This window comes from Monodon monoceros, unplaced genomic scaffold, assembly GCF_005190385.1.
Source record: "Monodon monoceros isolate NGI ecotype Baffin Bay Population unplaced genomic scaffold, NGI_Narwhal_1 Super_Scaffold_3, whole genome shotgun sequence".
Taxonomy (NCBI): domain Eukaryota; kingdom Metazoa; phylum Chordata; class Mammalia; order Artiodactyla; family Monodontidae; genus Monodon; species Monodon monoceros.
In genome coordinates this window covers 66,532,724-66,550,026 of record NW_021703780.1, presented here as the reverse complement: position 1 = coordinate 66,550,026, position 17,303 = coordinate 66,532,724, and the positions used below count along the sequence as shown (strand labels likewise).

Here is a 17,303-nt window from a genome sequence, read left to right as displayed (position 1 = left end):
AAGGCCAGAGGCGGGGCGGCAATCGTCGCGCAGAGGTGACGTAGTGCCGCCGGCGCGGGCGGGTGACGCGACGGGGCCCGTTGTCTGTGTGTGGGGCTAGGGGCCCCGGGGGCGGCGGGGTCTCCCGGCGGGGGGCGGCGGGGGGTCGGGAGGGCCTGGACATGGCGCTGAGGGGCCGCCCCGCGGGAAGATGAATAAGGGCTGGCTGGAGCTGGAGAGCGACCCTGGTGAGGAGGGGACCGGGCAGGCCCGGAGCTGGGGAGGCCGGGTGGGTCCGAGACGCGCCTTTCTGACCACTACCCGCTCCTCTTGTCGCCCCACCCAGGCCTCTTCACCCTCCTGGTGGAAGATTTCGGTAAGAGCCTCTCCTACGCGCTGGAACCAGGCTGTGGGGGCCCACTCCTGGGCCCTCGCTCCACAGCCAGAGGCTATCCTTCCCGACTTCTTTCCTTACCTGATCGCAGGTGTCAAAGGGGTGCAGGTGGAGGAGATCTATGACCTTCAGAGCAAATGCCAGGGGTGAGTGGCTTGGCATGCGGCGTGGCTTCGGTCGCCCCTTACGCCCCGAGGGCTAGGGAGGGACCCGGGAGAGAGTGCTCCTCAAGGGAGGTAGTATCAGAGGCTCCAAATTGTAAAATCTCGTATAAGGAAGCATCCCTCCTCTTTGGGTGCCTTCCTGATGAAGCTGGTGCTGTGCTTTTGTTTCTCCCAGTTTTCCCTCAACACTTCCCTTTATGTGGTAGCCTCTTCCCCTCAATACAAATTCTAACCATCTCTTGGATTAAATTCATCTGCTTTCTGTGGCCTTCCAGCCAGAAACCCCCTGCTCTTGACTCGGGTCACCCTGTGCCTTTTGTGCAGCTGTAATTTATTAATGACTGCTTTACTGTGCCCATGTGCCAGTGGTTTTAATCCCCACACAGGGGTCTCATATTGATTGGTTGGTTTGTGGCATCTGACAAGGACTCTCCTGGGTGACCAAGGTCAGGGTCTTGTCTTGGTGGTCCTACAGAATAGAGGTGTGGAGGAACTGCTACAGTGACTAAACGGAGAAGTCTGCTTCTTTCCCTTCAGGAAAGAACGGACTGATATGGGTGTTCATTAACTTCCCTGATTGCACTGGGGCCCAGGCCCTGGGCTTCACAAGTGAGAATTAGTGTTTAAATTCCTCATCACATTTATTGTTCTCGCCTTACCTTCTGTTCCTACCCGGACCTGAGCCATCGTTCCAGCTTTTCTTATCCCAGAACCATAGACTTCATAAGGATACTGGGTGACTCCTGGAGCATCACAGCCAGAGGCTGATGCTTGACTCTGCCTGCAGTGGGCTTCTGGGGTGCGAGGGCGCAGGGCCACTTTGGACAGCGTTGGGAAGAAGCCAAGGGAGAGGTGGGATCACAGGAAGGGCACCTGAGTGGTAACACAGTGCAAAGGAATAGGGGAGAGGAAAGGGAATGCAGATTGCCTTCCCCCACTTGACTGGTCTAGCTCTGTCCCTTACTTTCCCCAGCCCCGTGTATGGATTCATCTTCCTGTTCAAATGGATCGAAGAGCGCCGATCCCGTCGCAAGGTCTCTACCTTGGTGGATGATACATCTGTGATTGATGATGATATTGTGAATAACATGTTCTTTGCCCACCAGGTCTGCTGGGCTCTGTGTTCTTTCTGGAGGGTGGGATGCTGCCGTTTTCTTCGCTTGGAAAGTGGAAGTGGGGAAAGGCAGAAGGAACTGAGCTCTTATTCACTAAAAAAAGGGAGTCTCTTTAGAGCAGGGTGATGTCTGAGTCCATTCTCCATGTCCCCAGACTCCTGATGGGTACTTAGTTGAGTGAACAAATGTTGGGTAAAGATGAGGGGAGTTGATGAGGATTGTCCAGACATGACTGTCCCTCTCTGAGTCCCCATTCCTGATGAGTATGGGCTTGGGGTGAGGGATGCTGTGGATGGGTGACTGTTCTTTGTTTCACAGCTGATCCCCAACTCTTGTGCCACTCATGCCCTGCTGAGCGTGCTCCTGAACTGCAGCAATGTGGACCTGGGGCCCACCCTGAGTCGCATGAAGGACTTCACCAAAGGCTTCAGCCCTGAGGTAGGCCACAGTGCCTTAATCCTGACTCAGCTGACTAGGCAGATGTGACCACCAGATCTACCACTGATAATGCCACTACACGGCATTTGGCACTATGAGGCTTTTTCAAATGATATTTACATTATATTTGACCTGTAAATTAATTGTGTAAGTCAACTTTTTTTTAAGGCCCAATTGTCAGAAAAGGAGATAGACCTAGGGAAGAGAGGAACGTTCCTTAAGTGACACCTTAGTAGGACTTTATCAGGCAATGTTGTTCTCCAGTGTCCACTGATTACTGTGCAAGGCCAGTACAGCCCATCTTTTGGGGGCTCCAGAGCTCTTTTCTGCCCCCACTAGGCCTTCAGGAGAGGCCACCTGTGCTTCTTCAAGTTCCTGGAATGCCCCCAGGCCTGCTCTCCTGAGCTCTGTTTCCCACCCGAGGCCCGCCTGAGAAGTTGCTCTGATGTGGCCTTATTTTCTTCCCTCTAGAGCAAAGGATATGCGATTGGCAATGCTCCAGAGTTGGCCAAGGCACATAATAGCCATGCCAGGTGTGTGGGAGCTGTGGGAACTGATGGGGGTGGGGGCAAGGAAGGGGGTTGTACCATTCTGGGCACTGACTGTGTCCTTCCCCAGGCCGGAGCCACGCCATCTCCCCGAGAAGCAGAACGGCCTTAGTGCTGTGCGGACCATGGAGGCATTCCACTTTGTCAGCTATGTGCCTATCACAGGCCGGCTTTTTGAGCTGGATGGGCTGAAGGTTTACCCCATTGACCATGGTAGGCACTCTGAGCTGGGGGCCCATTGGATTTCTCTGCTTACCTCCTAAGGAGGTGGGGCTCAAGGTCCTCAAGCACTTGGGACCCAGTGGTGGGGCGTGGCAGGGGTGTCTTGAAGACGTGGTTTTGGCAGGATGGCACCCTGTACTGCATTGTCCAACTAGCCCCTGATTCTCTGGGTCACCTTCTCTCCATCATCCTTCCAACTCCTGGCCTGCCCGAGCTCCGGGCTTCCTACCTACTGACTCCTTGTCTTGGTTTCCCCAGGGCCTTGGGGGGAGGATGAGGAGTGGACAGACAAGGCCCGGAGGGTCATCATGGAGCGTATCGGCCTCGCCACTGCAGGGTAAGGGCCCTGAGCCTGCCCTACCTTCTGGAGCTGTGCCCCCATTGGGAGGGACACAGAAGAGGGAACCAAGGCAGAGAGAGGCCAGATGGCTTGTGCAAGGCCACGTGATGAATCTGGCAAGATCAGGATTAGATCTTGTGCTCCCAACTCCTTGCCCTATTTCCCACTCAGGCTGCGTGTGGCCTGCTTCAGGATAGCCTGGGGAGGGGCAGGCCCTGGTGGAGCCCCGGCTGGCCCACGTGTGCTGGCTCACTTCCTGACAGGCCCCTCACGCAGCTTGTTGGAAGGCACCAGCTCAGGTGCCTGGTGTGCATGGCCAGCTACTGCCCGCCTGTTGGGGTGGGGCCTGTACCTGTGGCTGCAGGTGTGACTTCAGGGAGCCCTGCCAGGAGATCTGCCTCAACCTGATGGCGGGGCCAGGGTGAGAGCTGCTCTCACGGCCACGGCTGTGACTGCAGGGAGCCCTACCATGACATCCGCTTCAACCTGATGGCGGTGGTGCCCGACCGCAGGATCAAGTATGAGGCCAGGCTGCACGTTCTGAAGGTGAACCGTCAGACAGTACTGGAGGCCCTGCAGCAGGTGGGTACCCCTCCTGCCCAGGCCCTGCCTAGCCCAGCCACCCACTCCTTCCCTCCACTGGGGCATCTGTGTCTGATTCCCACATTACTCTGTATTGTGGATCTGGGCTTCAATTAACCACTCCTTTCCTTTGCTCCCTTTGTGGGAAAGGTGATGGGACTTGGCATGGGGAGGGGGAGAATAGCCTCTGAAAGGAGGTTTGACTGTTGTTATTTCCCTTTAAGTGAGTGAGTAGAGCCAAGGCCCTTAGCTGTCCAAGGTAGAAGCTAGGGTCTGCCTTCACTCCTCTGCACCTTGGATTTTGATTTCAGCTGATTAGGGTAACGCAGCCAGAGCTGATTCAGACCCACAAGTCTCAAGAGTCACAGTTGCCTGAAGAGACCAAAGCAGTCAGCAGCAAGTCCCCTCTGGCCCTGGAAACAAGCAGGGCCCCAGCGGCCTCTGAGGGCACCCACACAGGTATTGGAGCCTTTCATGGGCCTCAGAGCCACCCCAAGCAGAGCAGGTCTTTTTCTGTGGAGGCAGTTGGGCAGTGGTTCAGAGGCTCCTGCAGGAGGTCTGAAGCCTGGTACCTAGAGCCCTCTCCCCTCGGAACATGGAGGAAGAGCAGTCCCTCCCTAAACAAAGGCACCTGGAAAGGGCTGCCATTACCACAGTCCCCCAAGCCTTCTCCTTAATGTATATTCCCTTTCTAGCCTCTCTTGAAGTTTTTTTCTTTCTGCCTCCTTTTTTTCATCTCATCCTTTTCCTTTCTCACTGTGGCCCCATGACTTAGAGCTTGCTGACTCCACCCATCAGCTGTCTCTGCTGTTCTTCTCTGAGAAGGGAAGGGGAGCAGTACTGTGCCCCAGGACTGGGGAGACGTGGGCTGAGGACAGCTTTTCTTGAGGGTCTGGCTAAAAGTCCTGCCCATGCCCCTCGCCCTCTCAGATGGTGCGGAGGAGGTGGCTGGTTCGTGCCCACAAGCCCCGACCCACAGCCCTCCCAGCAAACCCAAGCTGGTGGTGAAGCCTCCAGGGAGCAGCATCAATGGGGTTCCCCCAAACCCCACTCCTATCGTCCAGCGGCTGCCAGCCTTTCTGGACAATCACAACTATGCCAAGTCCCCCATGCAGGTAAGCTGGGAGGATTCCCTCCAGGATTCTTTTGAGAGGTTGCAACAGGCACTTTCCTCAGGTGATTCATTGGTGTTTGCCTTCTGTCGGGGCCTAGGTAACCAGGTTCCTCTGTCTGATTCTCAGAAGCCCCTACGATGGCAGGGGTTGAGGGAGGCAGAGAGGGCTCCTCTGACTTTAAACTCAGTCTCATGGCTGTGGGGCTAAATGTTTAGGGCATGGGGTTGGATTCAGCTCTGTGAGTTGGGTTCTACTGGCAAAATAAATGCAGGTGTTTCAGGGCACTCTGTTTCTCTTAGAAGCCCTATGTAGGCAGGTAGTGTGGGTGGGCTCTGGAGCACCTGGAGGGAATCAGTGGACTGAACCCGGAGAGCCATGTTGGCTTCCTGGCTGTGGCTGCTGTGTCCAGCCTGGCTCATGGCCGCCCTGGGTCTCTGCCCCAGGAGGAGGAAGACCTGGCAGCAGGTGTGGGCCGCAGCCGAGTTCCAGTCCGCCCACCCCAGCAGTACTCAGATGACGAGGACGACTACGAGGATGACGAGGAGGATGACGTGCAGAACACCAACTCCGCCATCAGGTTAGCCCCAGCTCTGTAAGGCTGGAGGCTGAGTGCTGCAGATCCTATCTTGAATCTTCCAGCCCAGAAAATGCCCTTCAGCAGATAATGCTGAATGCCTGCTGAGTGCAGGGCCCCGGGGAGGCTGACGTGAAGGGGCCGACTCCAGGTCCCAAGAAATTTTTGGAGGGCTTGGGCGAGGGCTGTGCACATTTAACCAGACATCAAGGCCTTTTGTCTAGGCCTTGAGAGATGGGGTGGGGGATATCTTTGCTGGAAGAACTGGCATTGGCAAAAGGCCAGAAGTGAGACAGCTGGAATAGAGGAGGTGTCCTTTGAGGACACCTGGCTGCAGCTGTCGAAGCTCAGTGTGCCAGCCTTGGCATGGCCAGGTCAGGCTGCTGGAGCTTCAGGGTCAGTCCCTGGAGGCCAAGATGTGTTCAGGTTATTCTGGGCGTTGCTGAACGTGGTCACCTGGCCCATTCCCTTGGCTTACCTTTCCTTGGGCCCCACAGGTATAAGCGAAAGGGGCCGGGGAAACCAGGGCCATTGAGTGGCTCTGGGGATGGGCAGCTGTCGGTGCTGCAGCCCAACACCATCAACGTCTTGGCCGAGAAGCTCAAAGAGTCCCAGAAAGACCTCTCAATTCCTCTGTCCATCAAGACGAGCAGCGGGGCCGGGAGTCCAGCTGTGGCAGTGCCCACGCACTCACAGCCCTCGCCCACCCCCAGCAATGAGAGCACTGACACAGCCTCTGAGATCGGCAGCGCTTTCAATTCGCCACTACGCTCGCCTATCCGCTCGGCCAACCCCACGCGGCCCTCTAGCCCCGTCACCTCCCACATCTCCAAGGTGCTTTTTGGAGAGGACGACAGCCTGCTGCGTGTTGACTGCATTCGCTACAATCGTGCTGTACGCGACCTGGGTCCTGTCATCAGCACGGGCCTGCTGCACCTGGCTGAGGACGGTGTGCTGAGTCCCCTGGCACTGACAGGTGGGCCTCGGGCTGGCTCACTGGCCTCCCAGTGGCATACTGAGGAGGGAGGCGGCCAAGTGACCACCACGTGTCCTGCACTCTGATGGGTCTTCTCGTGCCTTCTCTTCCCAGAGAGTGGGAAGGGTTCCTCACCTTCCATCAGACCGAGCCAAGGCAGCCAGGGGTCTGGTAGCCCAGAGGAGAAAGAGGTGGTGGAGGCTGTGGATAGCAGAGAGAAGCCTGGGCTGGTCAGGCCTAGTGAGCCCTTGAGCGGGGAGAAGTACTCACCCAAGGTGAGCCCCTCTGAAGCTTTCTCTTCTAATACTGACAAGGGAAGGGCCTAGGGCACTGCTGCCCAGGTGGTGGGTTCCTAGTTGGTATTTCGGTGTGAAGGGTGGTGGCTGAAGCCAGGTGCCAGGAAGCCTGTCTGGGTCGGGTGGTGGCTGGGGCCTCAGTAGGCTCCCGGGACTCTGGCTGCTCGTCCTTGCCTCTAGCTGCCTGCTGGTAGTGGGGCTTTGGTGCTGGCCAGCCCCCCCACCACGGGTGCAATTGTTGGGTTTTGGCAGGAGCTGCTGGCACTGCTGAAGTGTGTGGAGGCTGAGATTGCAAACTACGAGGCCTGCCTCAAGGAAGAGGTGGAGAAGAGGAAGAAGTTCAAGGTGGGCCCTCTCTCCAGCTGCCTGGTCCTCTGCCCACCTGTCTTCCCAGAGGTGCGACCTGCTGGGGTCAGCTGGTGGCTGCTCTGGGGAGATGGCTGCAGCGTCCTCATGTCCTCACTCTTCTCTCCCACAGATCGACGACCAGAGAAGAACACACAACTACGATGAGTTCATCTGCACCTTCATCTCCATGCTGGCTCAGGAAGGTGAGGGGTCTCGCTGCTGCACCTTACCTGGCATGCCCTGCTCAGAGCCCTGGCCCTCAGGCCCCCTCCTTCAGGCCTCTGCTGGGGCTTGAGCAGACTGTAGTCTCAGGGAGGGCCGAGAGACCCTCAGCTTCTGACCGGAGGCTGTGGCCCGTTGCGCGAGTGGCTGCTGGGCATCCAGCCACCCGCTCAAGGGCCTGCGCCTCTCCACAGGCATGCTGGCCAACCTGGTGGAGCAGAACATCTCGGTGCGGCGGCGCCAGGGGGTCAGCATTGGCCGACTCCACAAGCAGCGGAAGCCTGACCGGCGGAAACGCTCACGCCCCTACAAGGCCAAGCGCCAGTGAGGACTGCTGGCCCTGACCCTGCCGCTCACTCTTGCCACACGGCCCTCACCAGGGCCCTCCCCTGCCCCACTCCCCCTCTTCCCAGTATTACCGAATAGTTCCAGTCAGAGAGCCCAGACCCTGGGAATAGGAGCCAGGCCAGGATTCTCTGCACGGTACCCCAGTGCCTGCCAGGGCAGGGCTGCCCCGTCATGCTCTGGAAGCAGGAGCTGGGGCACAGGGAGGTGCTGCAGCTTCCTCCACAGCCGGCTGTGGAGTGGCAGGACCTGGCCTTTCTGCCTGGGCAGCAGAATATATATTTTACCTACAGAGACGTCTATTTTTCTGGGCTCTAACCCATCTTGCCACCACTGTGTTGACATAGTCAGCTTCCTGACTCTGAGTTCTCTCCTAACAGCTGTCATCCTGGAGGGCCAGGGTCACTCCTGCAGGGTCACAGCTGGGGGCCCTGCTGCTCTGGCCCCAGTTGTCCCTGTTGCGAGAAAGCCAGGTCTGCTCTCTGTTCCTCCTGGGAGAGCTCCAAACTCAGGGACCTGGCTGCTGGGCTAGACCGGGAGTGGGGTATTCCAGCGGGGGTGGGGTGAGCAGCCTGCTTGGGTCCCATGGCCTGAGCAGAGAGGAGTGTTTGAGCTGTTTGGTGGCCTGGCTTTGGCCAGGCTTGGTAAGACTGCTCTCTGTGGCAAGGCCCTGGGCTCTTTGTCTTCAGTGTTGTGGCCCTGGCAAGGGGCCTGCTTTGGGCTCCTGGGCTCAGAGGAGCCTCTGCCCGCCCCTCAGTATTACCATGTCTCCCTCTTCTTAGAGACAGCAGAGAGAGACAGGGCTGCTTGCAGGAAGCTGGCACCACTCAGCTCTCCCTGCCATGCCAGCTTTCTCAGCTTCTGCAAGGCACTCAGGGTGGGGGACAATAGGACCAAAACAACCAGTTGGAGCCCCATGTTCCCAGAGGGCCTGATGCCAACGGCTGATGGGCCCAGCACTGCCTCTGGAGCTCAGGCCCCAAACATAGCCCCATGGCCTCTTCTAGGTGGCTTTGAAGGTGATCCAGGCGGGCCCCTTATGTGTACATAGTGACCGGGGTGGGGGGCAGCTGGCAGGCATGGCAGCTGCCTCTGCGCTAAGCATAGCCCGACCCCTCTGGCCCCTGTAAATATTGGACTAATGAATGAATAAAACTCTCCTAAAAAATTAGTCCTCCTGTGCTTGCTGGCCTGAGGTTTGTAGGCCAGGGCTGTGGTGGGAGTGAGGACCTAACCAGACCTGGGCCCAGGGCCCTGTGTGTGACCAAAGAGGTAAGGGGAGTGCATTCTCGGGCATTCAGCCTTCTGGGGCAGAGGTTCTTGGGACCCTAGGCCTGGGACTTAGGGTCTGAACTGAGGAGGGGCTTCGGGTGGGCTGTGGAACCTGAGGAGTTGTGTGCAAGGTGTAGTGTGGGAGGAGAGGGCCGTGGCTTTGCAACCTGGAGAGGTGTTGGGACTCAGTGGAGGTGGCACCTCTGTCTCTAGTCCTGCCTGGTGTGTAGTCCCTGGAGGGGCCCTGGGACCTTGCAAGGCTCACCTCTCTTCCCTTGTTGCAGGTAAGAGCTGCCAACTGTGCCACTCTTCCCCCTGCTAACCACATTTTCTCTTGAGGCCCCTGTAGCCTCTCACCCGCACCGTTTCGCTGGCAGTGGGTTCTACAGAGGGGGCCTGGTGTAAGCAGCTAAGGCTCAGCTGGACTGTTGACGAAATGCAGCTTTAATGGCCCCAGCCCTTCTGTCTGGGTCTAGTAGTCCAGGGCACAGATGAGGGCCACACCACGCTTTACCCAGTGTCGCTGGGGCTGGTCGGTGGGGATCTCCACAGCAATGACGTAGTTTGTGGAGTGGCCTGTGGTTGACAGTGTTCCTAGAGCAGGCAAGAAGGGGGAAGGTTAAGTTGTCTGCTTCAGCTAGGGCAGGAACAGGGTATAAAGAAAGGCAGTGGACTTGGCAAACTGAGCTTGGGACAAGGAAGGGGACCTGACCCAAGAGGAAGCCTGTCTGGGGAGTGTGGCCAAGGCTCAGGCCTGCCCTAAGTTACTGCACTGACAATTGAGGATGGGAATGGGAGAGTTGACGCCCCTGCTCATTCCCTGTGGACCCAGCCCAGGCCCACCCCACCTCTCCAGGCCTCAGTTACCCCCTCTGAACCTCCATTGGCAGGCTGGGCCTCCCAGGACCCAAGGTGGGTCTGCTAAGGGAAGCAAGAGGATGGTGAGCTCAGGGGCCACTCCCCACAGACTGGGCCCAGCCCCTGGGCATCACCTTGCCTACTACTGGCCCAGCTCTGTCCTGGCCTAGTCAGTCTCAGGAGTGAGTGCTGACTGACCTCTGTCAGCCATCCTGTTCAGCTAACCTGGGTCAGCCTAACTGGCCCAACCCTGGGCCCCCACCTGTGGTGTAGGCTCCCCGCCCTGGGCCCCATACATACCAGCACGGGTCAGTGTCTTGTAGATGGGGCACAGGTAGAAGTCCTGGTTCTTGACCTTGCGGTTGGGCGTTGGCAGGAGCCAGATAACGGCCATCTCTGTGTATAGCTCCTTGGGCCGAGACTCAGCCAGCTGGAAGGCCAGAGGGTCCCATCGGGCACCTTCCAGGAACAGTCCATGGATGAAGCACCCCTCTTTGGGTCTTGTCTTGAGCTCTGATACCGACTGGCGCATCACCTGTGGTCGGGCACACAGATGCCCCCTCACATATAGACACCCAGAATCTCGGTTAGGATTTGGGTCAGGAGGCACAAGCTCCCTCCTGAGGGCTCTGCCTGCCTCCCCCCTTCACCTGCTGTTTCAGCTGGTAGCCTACAGTCTGTGCTCTGCCCCTAGGGATTTCCCTGGGGCTTATGGTCTCTTCTGGCTCTCCCTGTCCCCCAACCCCCTCTCAGGGGCTCCCCTGATTCTGCCAGCCAGCTGTGGCCTCCGTGCTCCTCCTACCTGGGCCACACCCCAGCCTGTCACCTGACCTGGCCCTGGCTGAGTCCAGACCTTGAAATCAAAGGAGATGGTGTCGATGGAGATGATAGACTTGCGGGCATAGTTTTGCAGGGTGCCTGTCAGGAAAGCCTGGGGGAAGAAGAAGCCGCTGATCCAGAAGACGGCTGGGATGCCCTTGGAGATCCAGGTCTGCAGGAAGTCCAGGCGCTGCAGCAGGTCCATGACCCATAAGGACAGTGGCTTGAGTGATGGGTAGGCCTTGGCGTTCCAGAGCTCGGGCACAGTGTTGTTGTATAGGCTGGCAGCCATCAGCTCCAGCTGCAAGGACATCACCACCAGCCCTTTGAGTGCTGTGAGCAGGTCTCTCAGCGTCTGTGTGATCACTTGCAGCAGCCGGTTGTACCTATGGAGGCAGTGGCAAGGAGGAAGGCAGTGGTCTGGGGCCGTGTGGCCATATCCGCACTCCCCAGTTGTAGGCAGTAGACAAAAAACCAATGGCAGAACATAGGGGCTAAGAGCATAGAGTGGGGTCGAGTGGCCTGAGTACCAGTTCCAGCTCTGGCTGTTAGTAAATGTATGACCTTAGACAAGTCATGTAACCTTTTTGGGCCTTGGTTTACTCATCTGTAAAATGGAATAAAAATGTGGCTGAGTTAGAGAATGGGTTTATAGCACTTGGTGTAGCTTTTACTGTCATTACTCTACAGCCGCCCAGTGGCCTGCTGACTCAGGGCTGGGGGTGGCAGGGGATTACCGAGTGACCTCCTGTACTAGCACCGTGTTCATTGACTCCTCATACAGCACAGGGTACTTGGTCATCACCCGCTGCAAGCTGATGGGCTCAGGCACCTTGAGCAGAATGTTCTGGGCCACATCCTCCACTATCTGTGGGTGCAAAGAATTCTACATGCACAGAGTTCCTTCCCACAGGGGAACAGGCATGATGGTGGATAGGAGACTGGTCCTGCCCAACCACTGGGCCCTTTCCCCTGCTGCCACTAACCTCCTCCCGGTGCTGGCCGCCTGCAGAGGATGATTTGGGTTGCAGCTGGACGATGGTGCCAAGCAGGGTGTAGGTCTCATTCTGGGCACAGGTGATATTGGCATTGTCATGCAGGCCAAAGATCTCAGGCATGTCGTTGAGTGGAAGGCTCTTGATGTAGGAGAGGTAGCCCTGGAGGGTAGGAGCGCTGCGACTGAAGCCCCTGCCCTGCTCTACCTCCAGCCTGCGGGACAGCCCTCCAATTGAGAGCATCCACTACTCGTCACCCCTGGTTGCAAGCTTTATGCATGTCCCTCTTACCCTCAGGATTCCATGGCCTCTGCTCCCTCCTAGCCCACTTCTCCCTGCTGCCTAGCTCCCTGCTTCTTCATTCAGCTGCTCAAACCTGTCACAGCCCCTCCTGCCACAGGCCCTTTACACTGCTGACCCACACTCTGGGGTGCTCCACCCAGCGCCTGCCTGCTCCTCACACATCTTAGCTGAAGCGTCATTTCCTCAGGGAGCCCTCCCTGACTGTGGTCTGGGCTGCTTCCCACCTCACTGCCTCACCTGGCAGCCTCAGAGGAGCCACCCGGCCCCTCCCAGCCTCACAAAGTCCTCTCGGGCAGGGGCTGAGAGGCGGGAGTTGGCCTCTGCCCACAGAACCTGAGCTCCAGGGCTATCTTTGTGGGATGGATCAATCAATGAAAAGGAGCTACTGGCCAGTTGGGGCCAAGTCTTCCAGCACCCAGGTGTTCACGGCACCCCAGGACCCCAGCCTGGCAGGCTGCCTAAAGCATAGCCCTGTGTGTGCTCACGTTGAGGTCGTAGGTGGGTTGGATCTGGTGGTAGACACCCGAGGCACTGTAGCTGTGCTCGGGGAAGAGCACGGCGGGGCTGTAGAAGTCCTCCAGGACGTTCATGACGCAGCGGCGGTCCCAGTCGTCAGTGACGCGGCCCCCGTAGTTGATCTCCCCTGCCGTGTACTTGAGGACCTACGGGGTGGGTAGGTCAGGCCCCCACAGGCACCCAGCTCCCCGCCCTCAGCCCATCCCCAGCCCACCTTGTAGGGGATGTGGTCATACTCGTCCAGGAACATCTTGAGCTGGCTGATGCAGATGCGTAGGTCCCCGTCCGTGAACTCGTAGGGTATGTTGAAGCCCAGGGGCCCAAACTTACGACGCTCCAGGGCATTCCCATGGAACAAACACAGAGACAGCAGCAAGGACTTGAACTCCATCACCTGCCAGAGGTGGGGGCGGGGCGGAGGGGTGTGATGGGTGGGGATGGAGATGGGGCAGGTTGGGGGTGCACGTGCCAAGTGTGTCTCACCTTGTGACAGGAGTTGAGGAAGTCATCGCTGAGGCTGCTGTAAGACTTGAGCAGGTTGGCCTTGACCCCGCGTGGCGGCTCAATGGTCATCTTGGAGCCATTCTGTAGGATGGACACTGGGAACTTGTTGCTGGGCAGGCTGGTGAGCCACAGGCGGAAGTCCCGGTGCACCTGGTGGCCACGCTCCACGTGAGCATTGAGACCCGTACCTGGTGGCTGCCCCAACACCAGGCTCCCTCCTACCCAAGGACCCTGAGCCACCCTCAGCCTGACTCCACCCCTGGGTTGGGCTGGGCCAGACCAGGCTGCACGGACCACTGGTAAAGAACATGGGCTTCGGCAAGTTCCAGGGTCACCCGTCTGTGCTGGGTGGGCTTGGGCGAGTCACTGGTAGCAGTTACTTGAGGGGGCCACTGGGAAGATTAATCTAGTTGATATGTGTTACATATGTCACTTCCTGAGCGCCCACTGTGTGCTGGTGGCTGGGCTGAGTGCTCTGTGGGACGATCTCATTTAGCCTTATCAGTCCTGGATGGATGTACTGTATTCCCTTGGTGTACCTTGTCGGGATTGATGTGCTCAATGAGGCGCTCCAGGACTGGCATCCAGCTCGGTGCCAGGTGGCAGTTCTGAAAGAAGACCCACTTGCCCCTCTCTATGGAGCTGCGCATCATGGCTTCCGCCCGAGGGCCCTGTGGGGACAGGAGTGCTGAGTGGTGGGGGACCAGCTGGCCCAGCCCACCAGCTCCCTTCTCCCCCACCCCCTTGCCCTTACCTGGCCCTGGCCCAGGGAGATGGCAGAGAGCTTCTTGGAGAACTTCATTTCTTCGGCAAACTTGTAGAGGTCGGCAGCCGGGTCAGTGCCAGGCGATAGCACGAAGATGAGGGGCGTGGTGGAGTTGGAGTCTTTGAACACCAATGACAGATTGGCTGTCTGCAGGGCAGGGAGAGATGCTGGGGCCACCTAGAGCTTCTCCTCAGGGGCAGGCGACCAGGGCGAGGTAGGGGGGGTCCTGGGGCCCCCAGAGTAGTCCCAGAGGGGCTTCCTGGTGGGACCTGGAACCTCTCAGAGCTTTTTGGGGTGGTTAGGGGTCCTGGCCTGACCAAGGCTGCAAAGTGGTCTGTCCAGGTGCAGCTAGGATCCTGGGACCCAGGGTGGGGATTAGCCCAGGTGCTGGCTGACAGCACTTGCCTGGGGCTCAATGAAGCGTGGCTCCAGGTTGGTGGCCACGAAGTCCTGCATGGCATTGGTAACCTTGTCCCCACGTAGGCAGCGGAGGACCAGCAGCTTCTGGAACTGGTCCAGGTACTGGTCCCAGATGCCAGGCAAGGGCTCCCTGCAACAGTGCCCACGTCCCCCTGAGAGCCAACCTGTGGGAGGGCACTGGCCACAGGGTCTCTGCTTGCTGGACAGCAGGGGAGAATGGGGTGTCCAGGGGTACATGGCCGGGGGCATGGAAGAGATGTAGTCACAGTTGCAGGGCAACCGGGTGTGGCCCCTCAGAGAAGGCTCCAGGGCAAGCCTGTTCCTGGGTCTCAGCCCCTGGATGTGCCCACCCTGCTGTGCCCCGGGTCCCAGCTCACCGGTGGGGCTCAGGGCTATCAAAGATGGCCTGGAATTCCGACAGATGCTTCATGAAGTCAAGGGCGAAGGAGGAGAAGGCCGGCAGGTTGGAGAGTGCCAGGATGTCTCGCCAGGCCCGGTCTGACAGCCAGTCCGGGGCAGGGTTCTCACTCATGACAGGGACAGAGCCCCCGGACAGGAGGTAGCGCCACTCGCTCTGGCAAGGGGAGACAGGGGAGGCTAGTGCCCAGGCCCTGAGGCCTGTCTCCAGCGCCCCACCTAGCAGTGCCTCCCCTACCATCCTCAGCCAGAGAAATGGAGTTCCCCTTAGGGGTGGCAGTTGCACAGGTCTGGGTTAGTGTCACCTCTTTCCCTTTCCCTTTCCCTGGCTGTGTGACCTTAGGCAAAGGATTTGACCTCTGAGCCTCTGTTTCCTCACTTGGAAAGTAGGAAGAATCAGAACTCTGCTTCCCAGGGGTTTTGTGGGGGTAGGTCAGAGGGTAGCTGTGATCCCAGCACCCGGCACACAGTGAGGGCTCAAGCAGTAGTGGCTGTGACTTTCAGTGCTTTCCAATGCACCAGGAAATACCTGGGGCTCATGAGACCACGAGCCGGGAGGCTCAGGACTGTCTGTGCTCACCAGCACTCTCAAGGCTCTGAGAAGACATGGGCACAGGAGCTGCTGGGCCATAGTTAACCCAGAGCCTCCTGGCTGTTTTCAAGCAAGGACCTGGCCGCCCCTCCTGGTCGATCACGCACCTGGTCGATCTTGCCCTGGTTCATCATGATGCGGGCACACAACAGGAAGGCGAACATCAGCTTGTGCTTCTCGAAGAGGCTGCGGCAGACATTGCTGTAGAGGTTGTAGGTCAGGTAGCAGTTGATGTTGGCGATGCGCTTCTTTAGGTTGTCTGCAGGGCAGAGGGGTGATGGCAGTGCAGGGAGAAGGGAGGGAAGCAAGATCCCTGGGGCCCAGCCCAGCCCAGCCCATCTCCCCAGTAGCCAAAGGGGCAGTCTGGTCACCCGCTTGGGGCATTTGCTCCGAGGAGGGTAGGAGGGGCGTGTGTTCTTACGTAGTGTAAGTCTGACGAGGATGTGTATGAGTGGACATGGGTGTGAGTCTACGTGTGTGTGCCCGCTGTGGAAATGCATCCAGGTGTGTCACACCTGTGCCAGGGTAGAGCCTGGTGTTTGTGTCAACATGTGCATCTGTGCCAGGGCTACCTGCCCTCTCTGAGTTGGCGATGCCTGAGAGGAAGATGTTGAGAAACCACTCGAGGGAGTACTGGTACATGGGGTCCACGTTGGCCAAGTCAGACACACAGAAGAAGAGGATCTGGGTACGGACGGCCACGGGAATGTACTCCATGCGCGTGAGGTCAATGTCCTTCTCTGTCTGCTCTGCAATCCTGACCTTGGCCTGGGGGTGCAGTACAGGGGGTGCTGGTCAGGCCCAGGTAGGTTGTCAAAGGGCACCAGGCAGAGGTGGGTGGCGATAGGGGGCAGGCCTGGGGCAGGTAGGGAGAGGCAGGCAGGGGTGGGCCGGCAGTTGCTGACCTGGATCTCAGCAGCCTTCATCTTGGAAGCCTCCAGCACCTTGATGAGCTCCATGTCATCCACAGGGTTGCCCTCAGAGGAGCTGAGCCGGTACAGGATCTGGTCTTCAATGTCCTTCAGCTCCTGGCGCATCTTGGCATTATTGACAATCAGCTGGTTCTTGGCTTCCTCAAGGTCAGGCCGCTCCTCAGCCACTACCTGGCCCAGCAGCTGGTCCTCTAGGCCACTGCCAGGGGCAGGGGACATTATGTCTGTGACACCTGGTGGGCCCTGGAGGGCCAGCCTGGAGCCTGCTGACCTATGTACCTGTGCTCCTGGGGCTCCAAAGAGCCTAGCATCCCTGTTGGTGTCAGCCTGGAAGGCCTGGCCTCTGTCTCAGGCTGTAGGGCTAAGGCAGAGCCTGGCTTCAAAGTGACCAGTTCTCAGTGAGACCTCAGGTGGCAGCTTGGAATCCCAGCAGGGGCCAGGCAGTTGAACATGTGAGTTGCTGGGGTCTGAAAAACTCCCTCTCAGCAGGAGGGGGCTGGGGGTGATGGGGAGGGACAGGCCTTAAGGATGTTTTCACCCCCTTGTCTGTGGAGAGGTTCATAGTGGCCACTGGCATGGAGGCCTTAGCACTCTCTGTGGGTGGTTAGCAAAAGCTATAGTGCCTGGGCTTAGGGCAGCAAGGGCAGGAAACGGCTTGGGTGCAGGGAGCCAGAGTATGCCCCCCACAGGGCTCCAGGACAGCTCTGGGGGTGAGTACACAAGGGCTCAGCAAGGGCTGTGGGGAAAGGGTATCCGGATGAGGTGGGGCTAGTGCTGGCCAGGGAGGCTGGGGGAGGGGTTCCTGACCAGGGATCAGGATGATCTGAGGGTGGGGTTTCTCAGGTGGAAACGGTGGCAAGTAACGGGAGTTCGTGGAGGGGCTAGAAAGACCTGAAATGCAGAGTGCCTGGGAGGAAGCTGGCGGGGCCTCAGGGGGAAACCCACTGAGTCTCTGCCTGGGGGTGGGAGGAGGCAGCCAGGCAGGCTGAGGCAGAGCTGATGCTGGGGGTCCCAGGGACCAAGGGCTTACCTGGGAGACAGGGTGAAGTTGATGAGGGTGAGCTTGGTGGAGATCTCGGGCGTGTAGTGTGGGTTGGGCAGCTTGGTGGTGATGTACATCCTGAAGTCCTCGTGGTAGGGGATCACCGTGTCTCCCAGCTTCAGCACCTTGTTCCCCTGCTGCTTGTATGTCTGTGGCAGATGGGATGGGCAAGCGCTGTGGCTTGGGCTTCACCAGTGAGGCAGGGGAAG

The 17,303-nt window shown here is 58.5% G+C and overlaps 2 protein-coding genes across 4 annotated transcripts in view; one reads left to right on the top strand and one right to left on the bottom strand.

The window, feature by feature from the left end:
* Positions 1 to 34: 34 nt before the first annotated feature.
* BAP1 (BRCA1 associated protein 1) lies at positions 35 to 8,829 on the top strand. Of its 3 annotated transcripts, none has more exons than XM_029243988.1 (17): positions 35 to 227; positions 326 to 355; positions 465 to 519; positions 1,511 to 1,643; positions 1,971 to 2,090; positions 2,562 to 2,623; positions 2,709 to 2,851; positions 3,119 to 3,197; positions 3,659 to 3,782; positions 4,094 to 4,241; positions 4,713 to 4,897; positions 5,341 to 5,474; positions 5,969 to 6,447; positions 6,562 to 6,722; positions 6,996 to 7,088; positions 7,222 to 7,294; positions 7,508 to 8,829. In XM_029243988.1, exons 1-17 carry the CDS (start codon positions 191 to 193, stop codon positions 7,639 to 7,641), a joined length of 2,190 nt encoding a protein of 729 aa, XP_029099821.1. In that variant the 5' UTR covers positions 35 to 190; the 3' UTR covers positions 7,642 to 8,829. The 3 variants fall into 3 exon arrangements, with proteins under 3 accessions (XP_029099821.1, XP_029099822.1, XP_029099820.1); XM_029243989.1 differs by having other exon boundaries at positions 135 to 227; positions 1,511 to 1,571; positions 6,996 to 7,139; positions 7,508 to 8,349; XM_029243987.1 differs by having other exon boundaries at positions 135 to 227; positions 6,996 to 7,139; positions 7,508 to 8,349.
* A 452-nt stretch (positions 8,830 to 9,281) lies between these two features.
* The window catches only part of DNAH1 (dynein axonemal heavy chain 1), a 90,442-nt gene continuing 82,420 nt past the window's right edge, over positions 9,282 to 17,303 (bottom strand). Inside the window, exons 65-80 of the mRNA XM_029244354.1 lie at positions 17,083 to 17,243; positions 16,026 to 16,251; positions 15,693 to 15,888; positions 15,228 to 15,379; positions 14,489 to 14,685; positions 14,097 to 14,241; positions 13,680 to 13,838; positions 13,465 to 13,596; positions 12,905 to 13,075; positions 12,636 to 12,815; positions 12,391 to 12,567; positions 11,594 to 11,764; positions 11,345 to 11,475; positions 10,642 to 10,993; positions 10,089 to 10,323; positions 9,282 to 9,524 (exon numbers count right to left, since the gene is read on the bottom strand). Coding sequence (XP_029100187.1) covers positions 9,403 to 9,524; positions 10,089 to 10,323; positions 10,642 to 10,993; positions 11,345 to 11,475; positions 11,594 to 11,764; positions 12,391 to 12,567; positions 12,636 to 12,815; positions 12,905 to 13,075; positions 13,465 to 13,596; positions 13,680 to 13,838; positions 14,097 to 14,241; positions 14,489 to 14,685; positions 15,228 to 15,379; positions 15,693 to 15,888; positions 16,026 to 16,251; positions 17,083 to 17,243 — 2,907 coding nt within the window. The 3' untranslated portion in view covers positions 9,282 to 9,402. The remainder of the gene's footprint in view (positions 9,525 to 10,088; positions 10,324 to 10,641; positions 10,994 to 11,344; positions 11,476 to 11,593; positions 11,765 to 12,390; positions 12,568 to 12,635; positions 12,816 to 12,904; positions 13,076 to 13,464; positions 13,597 to 13,679; positions 13,839 to 14,096; positions 14,242 to 14,488; positions 14,686 to 15,227; positions 15,380 to 15,692; positions 15,889 to 16,025; positions 16,252 to 17,082; positions 17,244 to 17,303) is intronic.